The sequence below is a fragment of the Xenopus laevis genome, chromosome 9_10L, assembly GCF_017654675.1.
Source record: "Xenopus laevis strain J_2021 chromosome 9_10L, Xenopus_laevis_v10.1, whole genome shotgun sequence".
Lineage (NCBI taxonomy): Eukaryota > Metazoa > Chordata > Amphibia > Anura > Pipidae > Xenopus > Xenopus laevis.
This window is the reverse complement of record NC_054387.1, coordinates 76,953,763-76,968,227: the sequence shown is the minus strand read 5'-3', so window position 1 is coordinate 76,968,227 and position 14,465 is coordinate 76,953,763. Positions and strand designations below refer to the sequence as shown.

The following is a 14,465-nucleotide window of genomic DNA, read 5'->3' as shown; positions in this document are numbered from 1 at the left end:
TTTCTACATTGAACTGACACTACTGGGACGTACATTTTTTCATATTCTTTTTTCTACTATAGTAACCTCCACTTATTTCCGTAATTCCTTTTAGCTCTCTCATCAACAGACCTCTCTGAACATTTATATTGTGTTCAGTTTGCTGCAAAGAACTTGAATTGTGTTAATCAAAATGTTCCTTCCAAAATTAGAAGCCAAAATTAAAATGCCCATCTACAAAAATAGACATATGACAGCAAGGTACAACTTTTAGTAGCAGCATAGTAATTCTTGTGAAAATTACTAATGCTTGTGAACATGACATTCTCACTAATGATTTTGCTGTAAACTGTTGAGCACCCAAGATCACCTAAAAGCTAAATGAGATGTTGAGCACCCAAGATCATCTAAAAGCTAAATGAGATGGTTGCAGCAGCATGTTTCTACAGTAAAGAGCTTTGCTTTTAGCCACTCTGAAAATCTTTAGGTAAGCAGGCAGTAGTGAAATACTAGCAAAGACTTTTAACAGGTTAACATAAAGCAAATCCCTTGCAATGAAAGTGTCAGCTGGGAGAACATAGGCTGCAATATCCAATGAGTTCACACTTTCAAAATATATTAAGTGTTAGCAAGAAGCGCCTGTCAACTAGCTTCATAATTTAACATAACATTTCTGCATATTTGTGGTTTGTAACAACTAAGGGCTATTTTTGACAATTTGTATAGATCCAGCACATAATCACTCCTTTTTACTCTAGACAAAAGTATATGTGTATTATTTGGATCTAACACTATAGAAAATCCCATGATGTTGCAAATGAAAAAGTGGTTGAAGTGATTTTCTGTTTCATTTATGAAAGATACTTTTTCCTCCTCCCATAGACACTCTGTTCCCTCCTTGATTGTCTTCTGACACCTGATAATACACCTCCTGATTCTCCTCGAGAATTATATGAAATTTATTTTGTCTTTGCCTGTGTCTGGTCTTTTGGTGGCGCTCTCTTTCAGGATCAGGTAAGAAATGCCATCTTTGCACAGTAGCAAATATGGATATCAAAACCCCCAAAATTGCCGATAACTGCTTCCCTACATATATAAGACTAGGGAATATTATGGATAATGGCGAGAAATGCATTTAGCGGGCCTGGATAATTTTAAATCTGGGGAGACAAGACAGTATTAAATAATAAGAACCACTTAGGTCCTCCTGCTCCTGGGTTGGTAAGGCAATATCTGAGCTCTGCCATTGGTAGCAATAGGCTATTTAGCTGCATATTGCACCATGATTTCTGATGGCAGCCCTGCTCATGGCACAAAAGGAATGAGTGCACCAAAGAACAATAACATCCACCCTATCCCTCAGTACTTTCCCATTGTTCATAACCTTGTGGAAGGAATGGCTTGAAGGTTACACCTTTGAAGACTTCTATTCAAATCCTGGTGATGATTCTGTACTGTGTGTACATTGCTGCGTATAATGTGTAGTGCTACCAATCTGACTTGCATTTGTATTTTTGTAAAGTATAATTGTTTTTTTCTGGGGCTTTCCACAGAAAGGTTTCTTAGGTGAAATTCCAATAATTTCAGCTTTGTGGGTCAAAAATAAACAAATAGAAGCAAATAAAATGAATCCCTGACTGATATTTAGGGGGTTGTGATTCCATTAAACTGTGTTATCTTTCAACTGGCTTGTTGCAGCTTATTGATTACCGCCTGGAGTTTAGTAGATGGTGGAACAAAGAAATGAGAACCATCAAGTTTCCGTCACATGGTACGGTCTTTGATTATTATATTGATCCGGATACAAAAAGATTCACACCTTGGGCAGAGAAAATTCCTGAGTTTGATATGGTTCCGGACAGCCCTTTACAGGTAAGCTTAAAGCTTAGTTTACAATGGCAATTAATCTTCTGTGACATTCTAGATTTCTATGAATAAAAATGACTTTAACTTAGGTGTGAGTATATGTGATTTTGGCTATATTTTTAAATGAACTTGGTCCGGGGGAAGTAACATTTTTGGAATAAAAAAAATTATATAGAGATGGGATCCATTTTTATATTTTGATCTCATCAAATAAATAACCACCTCTTTTCACTTCTTATTTTCTAAGGGCAATGTCACACAAGGTGTATTGATCGGCACTATTTTTGCAGGGAAAATTGCAGTGATCAGAATGCCCGTAATTGCAGCTGATCGCTTCCATTTATTGACAATGGGATGTGTGTGGTTTCTGTCCTTTGCCCATTGCCCTCAGGTTGCATGTCCTTTGTTGAACAGTAAAATGTATGTTTCTGTTATCAGAATTGCTTTAAACAAAATGGTAAAACATTTATTTATTTACTGAAAATGCACTGTTATATGATATAGATATAATACACAAAAGCCATGAATATCTTGTAAATTATATCCTTATAAACGGTGAGTTCTGATGTCATCAGTTATAAACGGTGAGTTCTGATGTCATTTCTGTCACATGACTCACCGTAACTTGTGTATTATAATAAATAAAGTACCCCCAGTTGCAAAATATGAGGATATTAATAGTTACCTCTGAGTTACCTGACCTGTATAAAAACACTCGGCCTTCGGCCTCGTGTTTTTATATGGTCATGAAACTCCTCGGTAACTTATAATATCCTTATATTTTACAAAAGGGGGTACTTTATTCAATATATAATTATCACAGTATGAATTAGATTATAAAGGTTGCATAGTCCATATCCCAGTTCAATATTAATATATATTGTTATTACTAATTCGTATACCTTATATGGTATATCTTATCAAGTCAACTTCGTCTTACAAATGAGCCATGCATGCGCAAATAAGTATGGGATCTATTATCCAGAAACCCCTTATCCAGAAACCCCTTATCCAGAAACCCATTGTGTGGCTGCATATCCTTGCTGGGCTTAAGGCATATTGCATGTGAGAGGTAATTTTTCCCATCCTGGACCTTGGTGCAGGGTGCAGCGCTGGTGGGCAAGGGTTAACTCTGCCATTACCACCTGTCTGGGAAAATTATGTCGGTCAAAATGCCACTTGTGCCATAGGCCTAAGATTCTTTGACAAGGGTTATATAATGGTTGTAATTATTGTGTTGCCAGTATACAAGAGAGCAGGATGAGATCTTACTAGTTTAGTATCACAAACTCCCGCTATGCACCCCCCCCCCCAGTTGTTTTCTCCCATGATAGTTACCCTTCTGCCATTGTGTTACTTTTAATAAATGAAGAATTTTCTGTGAGTTTCCTTGTGAAACACATTTGTGGTTTACTTTCCACTCGTGGTTATTGCTATTGTGTTTCCCCTGGATTTTTGGAAACATACCTTCAAGGTTGATGAGGACTGGGGCTGACAGAACTATGGCTCTTTTAAATCCCTGTTGTCTATTTAAATTTTAATGTTTCTACTATTTGTTCTTTAGTGTGAATTAACAACCCTACCAGTGTGTTGGGTTCCTGTTCTGAAGTCAAGGCTTAAAAATTAATTCAATCGCTCAGATTTACAGCTCTTCTATATTTCACAAGGCAGAATCAATAATGTGACTGAAGTGAAGAAGATAAAAATTTATGGTATCTTGCAATTTAATGGTTGAAAAGATGCAATTGGAGAGATCATAAATTGTGAAGGAGTTTTATGCTTCATTGCCCCTGATTCAGTGCTTGCTGGTAGAATTTGATTTGTGACTATTCACAAGGTGTGATTAATGATGTGATCGATGCTTGCTTCAGTGCAGTAAAGCAGTTGTAATGCTCTTCATTAGAATAAATAAAATAAATTGACTGAAGCTTTATAAAAACTGTGTAACATTTAAATTTGAAAATGTCATTTTTTTTGTTACAATTTAGTTTTTTTTTTTTTTTACAGACAGCTCCCACCTACATCTAATCATTCCTTGTCATTCTACAAGGGTATTATATACACCCCTGTGGGTTGGGGGGCTAGTTTTATGCAAAGCTTACTGAAGGGGAAAAAATAGGGAGTTAAATGGGTGCTGAGTAGAATCAGGCTAATCGGACATGCGGCTGCAAGAAACACTTTGCAAGCAGTTGATTGCTCTGTTTAACTCTTGTTACTAAGGGACCTCAATCTAGTTTTATAGCAGCATTTTATTTATGTTTATTTTGTCCAGCTATCAGGCCAGCCTTTATGCTTACTTTATATTTAATGGTAGATTTTGGATAAAACTAGGTTAGCTTCTGAAATAGTAGAGTTGCTGTGGAACTTATTAGAAATAAGGACTATTAATCATTTGTGTAGCGACATGCCATTATAGAATACGGTATTAAATGCACTCTCTAGGTTAGTAGGCCTAATTGTTGGGGTTTCCTTTGCCATTTGCACTTTCCAATAATATAATAGCCATATCTGCTACTTTTTGGTTCACCATGGCTGAGATGGCAGTATTTTGGGGAGCTACTTTCCTGGCAAAGTCCACAAACTGTGCTCATTTATAAGGGCAAAATCACACCCAACAACCAGGGGCGATCCTGGCTCCTCAGCCATCTGAGGCAGCAGCAGTTGCTGCCGCCCCTGTGTGCTTACCTTTTTGTGCCTGAGGTGGTCCATGGGGTCCACAAGGGCAAATTAGAACGCCGGGTTAAAAAGAAGCAGACATCCACAGTTGCGCCAGCCTTCAATTATATATCAGTGCAAGGGGGGAGGGGTGTCCGCCACATTTAAAGCAATTATCCTATATACAAAAAAGAGGACTTATCCCCCTATCCCGTTGCACTGTGGAAAATTAGACACAATGTATTACAGTAAAAAGCAATATTTATTAATAACCATGCTAGTGAAACAAATTAAAACATATTTAAAAAAACCAACAGCGCTGCTGGAAACAAAAAACGGGGAATACCCTGATGTTAATTAGTGATCACTATTTTTTATACTGGTTGAAAAACCTTGCGTAGGTAAAAAAATGTGGTTGGAGCAGTATAGATACTGGCGAAACAGCTGTCGAGTAGTTCGGCGCTGCTGGGCTCTAAGCGGTGTTTTTCCCTTGCGGATTGGATGCAGTTTTTATCCCGGGGATGATCTGACGGATATTTGTGAGCGTTCCACACCACGGACGATATCCACACAAGGGCAAGTATAGGAAACCTTTTGCTGGCATACTGAACTGGGGTTCTGCATATATAGCCTTTAGGCTACTACATTGGATACAGCGTTTGCTACAGCTAACTCCTTACTTACCCTGCATTTAACCTCGGCTCAAGGGGCTTCCCCTGAGGGACTTGCAAGGGGAGCCAGCCCCTACCCTGATTAGGATATAGTTCTTATACAGAGAAGAAGGGACATTTTGGCACACATGCCCTTAATGTGGTTTCTGCCGGGAGTTCACATCTAATACGCTTTACCAAACTATCTATACTGCTCCAACCACATTTTTTTACCTACGCAAGGTTTTTCAACCAGTATAAAAAATAGTGATCACTAATTAACATCAGGGTATTCCCCGTTTTTTGTTTCCAGCAGCGCTGTTGGTTTTTTTAAATATGTTTTAATTTGTTATTTGTTATTAATAAATATTGCTTTTTACTGTAATACATTGTGTCTAATTTTCCACAGTGCAACGGGATAGGGGGATAAGTCCTCTTTTTTGTATATAGGGTCCACAAGGGCGGCAGAGAGGGCCAGTACGGTAGTGCAGAGAGCCTAACTGCATGCTCTGCACTAGAAGAGCCTAATTTCCGGGTTGAAAACCGGAAAATCGGCTTTTAAAGTACCAGGAACGGCATTTTTGCCGCCCCTGGTACCTAGTGGGGCGTTGCTGCCTGAGGCCTCATTGGCGAAGCGACCCTGCCAACAACACAACAGACTTAATGCTTTTGCCTGATCTCGTTGCAGAGCAAAGACTTTGCAGGGAATGCAAAGCGCTCCATAACCATGTTCTTAATGCCTACTACACTGCTCCAGCATCCAATGCTCATTCCTAATGTCACCCTTATTCTCCTTAATTCTGTTTTAACAGGTCTTCACAATTTAAACAGGAATTCACAAAAGTGGCCTTAAGAAGAATTTGCAGTTAAAGTGGAGTAAAGTGCTAATTTACAGTTCTAAGGACCACATCTTGGTTCAGAAACCTCACACAATGTCTTCTCCAAAACATATGTACTTTCACATGTATTCCTATTGCAGCCACATGGAAACAACCAGTCCATTCTCTGGACAAAGTTAAGGACAAAAAGTGATTTAATGGAGAACTAAACCCCATACCAAAAAAGCCCCCCATAACTGCCTGGCATTGCCCCCTCTCCTATTCTACCCTCACTGTGCATTAGGTAAAAAAAAAAAACCCTTAACAAAATTCTGAACCTAAAACGCAGAGCAGCGCAGCAGAGATCCAGAGCTCCAGAGCACCATCTTCCACCACTTTGTATTGTTTTGGGAATCAACGCTGATTTGAGCATGTGCAGTTGAAACTGATTTCTGACTTGGCCCAACTGCGCATGCTCCAGCAGACTTTGTGTCAGCATTGAGTCTCGAAAGAATACGAAGCGATGGAAGATGGTGCCCTGGAGCTCCACTGCATTTTAGGGTCATATTTATTTTTTAAGGGATTTTTTTACTAATGCACACTGCAGGTAGAAGAGGGGAGGGGGGCAATGAAAGGCAGTCAAGGGGGGCTTTTTTGGTACGGGGCGTCAAATGAAAAACTGAAGCACCAAGTAGACACCAATGTACAGCTACAGTATCTGTAAAGATCTGGGACATATTTATACATAACTGCCTCTGAATTGTGATGGGATGGATTTTCCCTTCTTTCATATTCTCTTTGAAATGTTACATTAACCATGTTACAGCTATTGGTGGACCAGAAAGCAGAGATGCAGTTAGATCCAAAACAAAATTTGAGCGCAGAATAAAGTGCAAAACTATAGCTGATTCTTGAATAAGAATTATGTAGTTCTGGATAGAACATGTAATCAGACTTCATGCTGGTTGAAATACCCCCTGGAATCTACTAATAAGTCTCACTTAAAGGGCAGTTCCCTATTAAATTGACTTTTAGTATGATTGACTTTTAGTATGATGTAGCTTTTTTGTTTTACAGGTTACCAATTAGGAAACTCAACTGCATTCTATTTGCATTTATTTTAAATAAAATTAAACAAATTTTACAAAAAGTCTTTAAATTACTGGTTTGACACTCTAATTAATGGAATCTTTGGGCTCTTACACATGAGATTTTTTAGCCCGCATTTCAGCTGCATTTCTTCCGGTGTTCCCCTGCTGGTGGAACACAGCAGAAAACCACCACAGAAGAATGTGGGCTGAAACGTTCCTATGTAAGAGCCCTTAGATAAATTTACACTATTCAAGGTTATATTCACTGCAATTAAATTTCTACTGCATAAATCAATAGCATTTGGATATTTGTGAAAAATCTGTTGTCAGTTGTTGAACCTACTGATTATAATCTCCAATGTGGGATAACCTTTGCTGGGATTGTGGGATTGCAATCTTTATTCATGTAAATTTTGTGTTGTGGCTTAGAAAAGTTTGAATGATCCTTTTGCTTGTATATTTTGCGATAAAAATAATGTTGACAAACAGTTTATTACTGGGCTGCTTACTATGTGGAGGTGGTACCTCATAAAATAAAGATAATAAAAGATGGCAAAGATTGCTTGAGCCAGCAGAGACAGAACAAGTACCAACTCCACTGGTCCCATTTGGGGACATGGAGAGAATTATGATTACAAGAAATGGAAGACTATAATGAACAAAGTTTATGGCCATCAGAGCTGTCACTGTGCAGGTCACTGGCCCATCATAATTGGGGGCCTGGAAAGATGCAGCTGTCCTAAATCTCAGATTGTCAAGGGAGATTTTGCTTAATCTGGGTGTGTTTGCACAGAATTGGAAGTGGCCTTGGTGAAACCTTTTCATATTTAGCTCTTATTTTTTAACATAAGTTAACATCAGTTGTCACGGTCCACCACCCAAGGGGCACTGTCAGAAAGGCTAAGAAACTAGACCTCCTTGGAATGGGGAGCCAAATAATTAGTATGGGACACTGTGATTTTTGATGATGATCTTGATGGGCATACATAGCTCTGTATACATTATGAAGAAACTTTTTAAAGATCAGACTAAGTACATTGTATATTGAAGCCTCTCAATGCTCTGATTATTACATTTCAATCACAATGATTTAGGCAGGAAGGCCCCACATGTAGTTGCCATCAGGACTCATAAGAAACAGGACAAGAAAGAGATAATCCTTGATATCATAATTACTTACCATGGAGATGGTGAAGAAAAAATCTGGAATGGAACATTACACAAAATATTATTATAATTACTAGACAATATATACCTTATATACCTTATTTTTATTCATCTGCCAATCTGCCTTTATTGCCACCATCCTTTAGGAAATGAAAATCATAAAAGTTTTGAAGGCAAACCCTGCTAACCCCTCATGGCTTAATTGTGCCTATATTTCATGGCATAATGTCTCCAGCAATACATGAGACTTTGGTCTCAAAATGTCATGACACAGGAGCCCCGGCATTTAATGACACCTTGTTACCTGCATATTATGACACAGTGGCCCCAGCAATATATGACATACAATAGTTCCATATTCCAGGCATTTCATGAAATTGTAGTCCCACTATTTAAAAATACAATGATCTCATAATACAAAAGGAAAATAATACTGACCAATGACCTAAGTCTCTAACTCTCGATAGTACAACTTTAACTTTTCTCCCTTTGCCTTTTCATTTAAATTTTAGAACTACCTTACTTTACAACTTATTGCATTGTGTTCTACTAGAAAAGACTGCATTTTGAATAAAATGTTCAAAATGATAACAGAACACAACCCGTGACCTCTCTGTTGGTCAGACTTGTTATGCTGGTAAAATCCCTATTTGATTTTGTCTTCTAAAACTAAACTTAAGAGAGGTCAGTAGGTGACATTGTGAAAAAAGTATTGTTCCATTCTGCTGAGCAGAGTGGCCTGCTCCTCATTTTCAGCCTTGACTTTTTTTTTTAAAACCTAAAGCTGGGATTTCACACAATGAAAAACCTTCTGAGTACAGCTGACTAAAGATAGCAGATGGCTGCAAAGCTGCAGCAATAATGATGTTTTTAAATAGATAATACAAACAGAAAATAAGTTAGGCATAATTAACTTGGAATAATGTTTGGTTCATTTTCCATTGTTGTACAGAATCACAATTTTCTTCCTTTTCTTTGGGATGTGACCTCAAGCAAACATGCATTTTTCTAAAATGCCTAAGCAGAATAGGAGGAAGAATATAAACGCTCACACGCATGTATAGAGCAATGGATTCTGGAATCAGTCTATATACCCCTTTCTAACTGAAGTTATGTTTACCAAATAATTGTTTAACAATTAAGAATGGTTTACAAAAAAAATTAAAGCTAGTCTATTTCAATGCAGAAGCCAAGTAGCCATGCCTGAAATCTCTCGATGTACTAGCCAGGACAGGTTTAAAAATCCTGTCTGAAACAGGAACAGATCGGTTCATTAATGCGGTCTTTGCTCCAACTGCCTGTATTGCCATTGTATCCTAGGGTGCTACGATCGGATCAAGATTAAGATCTACTTGTTTGGCGATCTCGCAAAAATGAGTGGATCTTCAAGTGTATGGCCAATTTAAAGGGATACTGTCATGGGAAAAAAATTTTTTTCCAAAATGAAGCAGTTAATAGTGCTGCTCCAGCAGAATTCTGCACTGAAATCCATTTCTCAAAAGAGCAAACAGATTTTTTTATATTAAATTTTGAATTCTGACATGGGGCTAGACATATTGTCAATTTCCCAGCTGCCCTAAGTCATGTGACTTGTGCTCTGATAAACTTCAATCACTCTTTACTGCTGTACTGCAAGTTGGAGTGATATCACCCCCCTCCCTTTTCCCCCCTCCCAGCAGCCAAACAAAAGAACAATGGGAAGGTAACCAGATAGCAGCTCCCTAACACAAGATAACAGCTGCCTGGTAGATCTAAGAACAACACTCAATAGTAAAAACCCATGTCCCACTGAGACACATTCAGTTACATTTAGAAAGAAAAACAGCAGCCTGCCACAAAGCATTTCTCTCCTAAAGTGCAGGCACAAGTCACATGACCAGGGGCAGCTGGGAAATTGACAAAATGTCTAGCCCTATGTCAGGTTTCAAAATTGAATATAAAAAAATGTTTGCTCTTTTGAGAAATGAATTTCAGTGCAGAATTCTGCTGAAGAAGCACTATTAACTGATGTGTTTTGAAAAAAACATGTTTTCCGATGACAGGATCCCTTTAACTGAATTTTTAAAGCTCCTTCAACTGGTTACATCTAAATGCATTTTCCTCTCCACCGCTGAGTGCAAAGTGCAATTTTCAGACTCAATTGCCTAAATTTTAACCACAATGCATCCTTTTTATTGATCACCTGTTTAAAGCAAAATATTTGAATGGTTGCTATGATGCATAGTTTAGAACTTTAACGATATTTCTTCCATGTATAATTCAGTGGCACATAAACTTTGGATACAGAGTTTTTGGAACATTTGTCTATATGGACAGAGGGTTGTTGCATTTACCAAAACTATGCAATTTTGCCCCTGGCAGTTACCCATAGCAACTAATCAGTAATTAGCTTTGTTTGCCTAGGAAGAGCAGTGATAGTAAAAATATTGATTACTTGACCATGGGTTACTATACTAGGGTCAATTTCATATGTTACAATACTCAGAAGTTTGGCTTGGATAAACCAGGATAAGGAATTTTTGTCCCCTTAACTGATTTTTAGATCAAATTTTACTTTAAAGATTAAGGAGCTGTGTGATTATGTGTCTGCTGCTGGATACGAGTAATACTATAATACATCTAACGGCGGTGGGGCGTAGATTTTTTTTTTAATGTCCTTAAAATAGCACAGACTGGACTGTTTCTGTGATTTGGGTATTTTCACAAGCTAGTGGTAGTATGATGAGTAATACTCATCATTAGAAGTAAAGGAGTTAATAATCTTGTATTAACTTGTCTTCTTTTGAGAAAGACTATTGCACTAAGTACCATATGTAAGTTTCTAGCAAACCATAAGCATAACAGGCAAACAGTACTCCAGAAATATCACTCACAACTGACTCCCATGACAGCTCTGTCCTTTAGAAGAACATATCTGAAGCAATCAAAATCATTTCTGCCCAGGTCATCATAGACTGAGTATTCTAAATGTCATATTGCCATTTCTTCTTCATTTTCTTTTTAAACAAAATAGAAAATGTATAAAATCGTTTCCCTGCAATTAACTCTTTGAAAGAATACACCCTTCTGCCTTTGTATGCCTTTTAACTGCTACATTTTGTGTGTCTGCCGGACATTTTTTATCTGATATTTCTAAATCACTCGACTTACATTAGCCCATTGCAGAGTTTATTAGGAATTGATCATGCGTTCAGGCCTTCTCCCATTCCAAGAGTGCTTTTAAATATTAGGCCGTGTTGTAATCAAGTTGAACATGATAATGAGAACATGCTCACATTGTTAAAGTAAATGACCCAGTGCACTTGGAGTGAAGACACATTTGAGTTACAATTTGTGGTGCTCATGGCAGTATTGCTATAGAAATAGCCTGGGAGAAAATTTAAATGCTATATTGTAGGGGGAGTTTTGTATTGTGACCTTTTCAGATCATCTAGTTCGATACTGTCAAGTTCCAACACAGGGTTATGGTCTAGACATAGGTTTTAAGTGAGCCTGCCAAGCCTGTATGATAGACAAAGGATACATTATATAGATAACCCTGTCAGGATATATTTTCCAGCTAATAACAAAAAAGAATAATTAGATTTTCTCTGACTATTTCTGTCTGTATTCTAGCTGTGAGAGTAATCATGATACTATTACTCACATTTACATGTAAGAGCAGCTCTAATAAACAGCACACGATTGGCTTTGCTAAAAATTCAGCTTACTGGGTCTGCAGCTGTGAGGCTAAAATACTATATATATTATTTATGTGTGAGTGTGTGTAAAATAGTAGGAGCAAAGTTTACTACACTTCTTTTCACCTATAGCAACCAATCAGCAGGTAGCATTTACTTTTTTTTACCTTTTAAAAAAAACAAGCATGTGTTGCTATGGGTCACAGCTCCTGGGCAAATGTTGTGCCTTTTATTACATTTGGGGTACTCTTTTTAAAGACAACTATACCTTTACTGTGACTTAGACTACATATAATGCATTAATTCAGGGAGATTTGTTTAATAGCCTTGACCAGGGCTGTCCAACTGAAGGTCCATAGGCCAGATGGCCATCCAAAGGATTTTTATGGGCCCCAGTCTGCTTAAAGGCTTCATAGACTTCACTGTATGACATTATCATTTTAATTCTATCTGGCTCTCCAACATATTGCATGAGAAATAATAATAATTGTCCCACTACATCTAAGTTGGAAAACACTGGCCTAGACTACAGCTGCTTTATCAAAATGAAGATGTTTACCTCCAAAGGTAACTCATATAGTTCCAGATCATTGTGATCCACATTATTCATCATCTATGATGATGGTGGTGCTGCACACACTCCTGGATTGCCCTAGGTGGTTACTGGGCCTGCTGAAGCTTGCTGGGTTGTGGTCAAGTGCAAGGATCCAATAAGCAAACAGACCATTGTACATAATATTACCAGAAGACCTATGCACAATTATGGGATATATTTGCATCACTCTTCCTTTTATTGTAAAATGTTTTCATAGGCGAGAAGACATTTTTGCTTTACGCAAAGTGTTATCATTTGGATTCCAGTTTCTTTGTATCGCTTCTGCAAGATCAAGGAATTGATGCTCTAAAGGTTTTTTTCTTTCTGAGTAAGCTACGGCTTTTAAATTTTACATTTTCTTACTACTAAGAACTGGAGGTGAACTAGCCAGTAATTAATTAAAGCAGAAAAATATGAAATTACACAAAAGTAGTTGCAGCTGTTGCTTTTTCACTTTTCTATTTAGACGGTGCTGGTCCACACTGCAGAAACTGTAAGGGTGAGGTACTTCCTGGATTTGCTGTTAGAGAAGGGGAAGCCAATTATGTTGGTTGGAAATGCAGGAGTTGGAAAAACTGTCCTTGTCACTGACAAAGTTACTAAACTTCCAGAAGATTACATGGTCGCCAAGGTTCCCTTCAACTACTATACCTCCTCTGCTATGCTCCAACGTAAGTGAAGCCATTTTTGTAAGTAAAATGTTTTAGGTTGCTCTGCTATTTATAGTATATGCATATTTGCATTAACATTGGTGGGGATTATTTGGGCTGCTGCTTCAAAAGCTTCTCAGCAAAAACATTAACGTTTTTAAAAAATATAAATATTACAATAATTCATGAATAGCAATGTTTTTGTAAGGAAGTTCTTGTTGTCAGGGTGGTTGGAGAGCATGGACATTCATTGACCATGAGTTGGTTGTGACCGCCCTTGCTGCTCTGCATAACAGTCTTCATGGGATGTTTTAGTAACATACAGTAACTTTAAATGAGAGAACTATGATTCCTTTGACATAAAAAGAGGAGCCATATCTTAGTTTATTGAATATGAAGCACTGATTTTTCTTTCCTGCTTTAAACCCAGGAGTCCTGGAAAAACCGTTAGAGAAAAAAGCTGGGAGAAACTATGCTCCTCCAGGCACAAAAAAACTCATCTATTTCATAGACGATCTAAACATGCCGGAAGTTGATGCTTATAGCACTGTGCAGCCACACACATTAATCCGACAGCATCTCGATTACAGCCATTGGTAAGTTCTTACAAACCCGGGAAACTGTCAAAAAAGCTATAAGAGGCCTTGTATTTTTATGACCTGTTCAGTTGGGCAGCCTGGGGTGAAATTCTCCATGAAAAGTTATTGTATACAGAAATTTTCTTAGTGTTTGGGCATTTTTACACTGGAGTAAAATAAATCAGTACACATATGCATTCTGTAAACTGATGATTTCAGCTATAAAAGAATCTCACTGCTGCCCTCTAGGTGGGTTCATGTGGGAAATGTTGATCTGTCGTTTAAAAAAAAATTACTAGGGCACAAAACAGCTCTTTATATGATCTAGGAAACCAAGGTAAAATATGTTTGTGAAGATTCTCATTCATCCAGGTCATGGTATATCTGTAGAAAAAAATTCAAATCGACTGGATCTGCTGTGTTTTTTATTCCTTGAAGACGTTTCACCAGTCATCCAACTGACTTTCTCAATTCAGAATAACTTGTAAATAGGATCTTTCTTCAGGAATATATCCTGATGTGGGAGAAACCAAACAACAGTTACACCAGCGTATGGCGCAGCAAAGAAGAGCCAGCTCCTCTGGTCAGGACTCAGCAGTGTACCTAATTCTAAAAGAAAAAGGACACACATTTGAAGACTGCAAATCCAGATTCTAGAATGAGAGAGCCAATTAGTAGCACAATAGGAGAGCACTCACCCGAACTCCAGAAAGCAGGCTCCGACCAACAGATTAGG

The 14,465-nt window shown here is 37.9% G+C and overlaps 1 protein-coding gene across 1 annotated transcript in view; it reads left to right on the top strand.

Annotated features, from left to right (window-relative positions):
- Window positions 1-14,465, top strand: part of LOC108701849 (dynein heavy chain 11, axonemal-like) — a 154,559-nt gene that overhangs the window by 49,614 nt on the left and 90,480 nt on the right. The window contains exons 28-31 of the mRNA XM_018236864.2: window positions 862-993; window positions 1,678-1,851; window positions 12,968-13,172; window positions 13,582-13,747. Coding sequence (XP_018092353.2) covers window positions 862-993; window positions 1,678-1,851; window positions 12,968-13,172; window positions 13,582-13,747 — 677 coding nt within the window. The remainder of the gene's footprint in view (window positions 1-861; window positions 994-1,677; window positions 1,852-12,967; window positions 13,173-13,581; window positions 13,748-14,465) is intronic.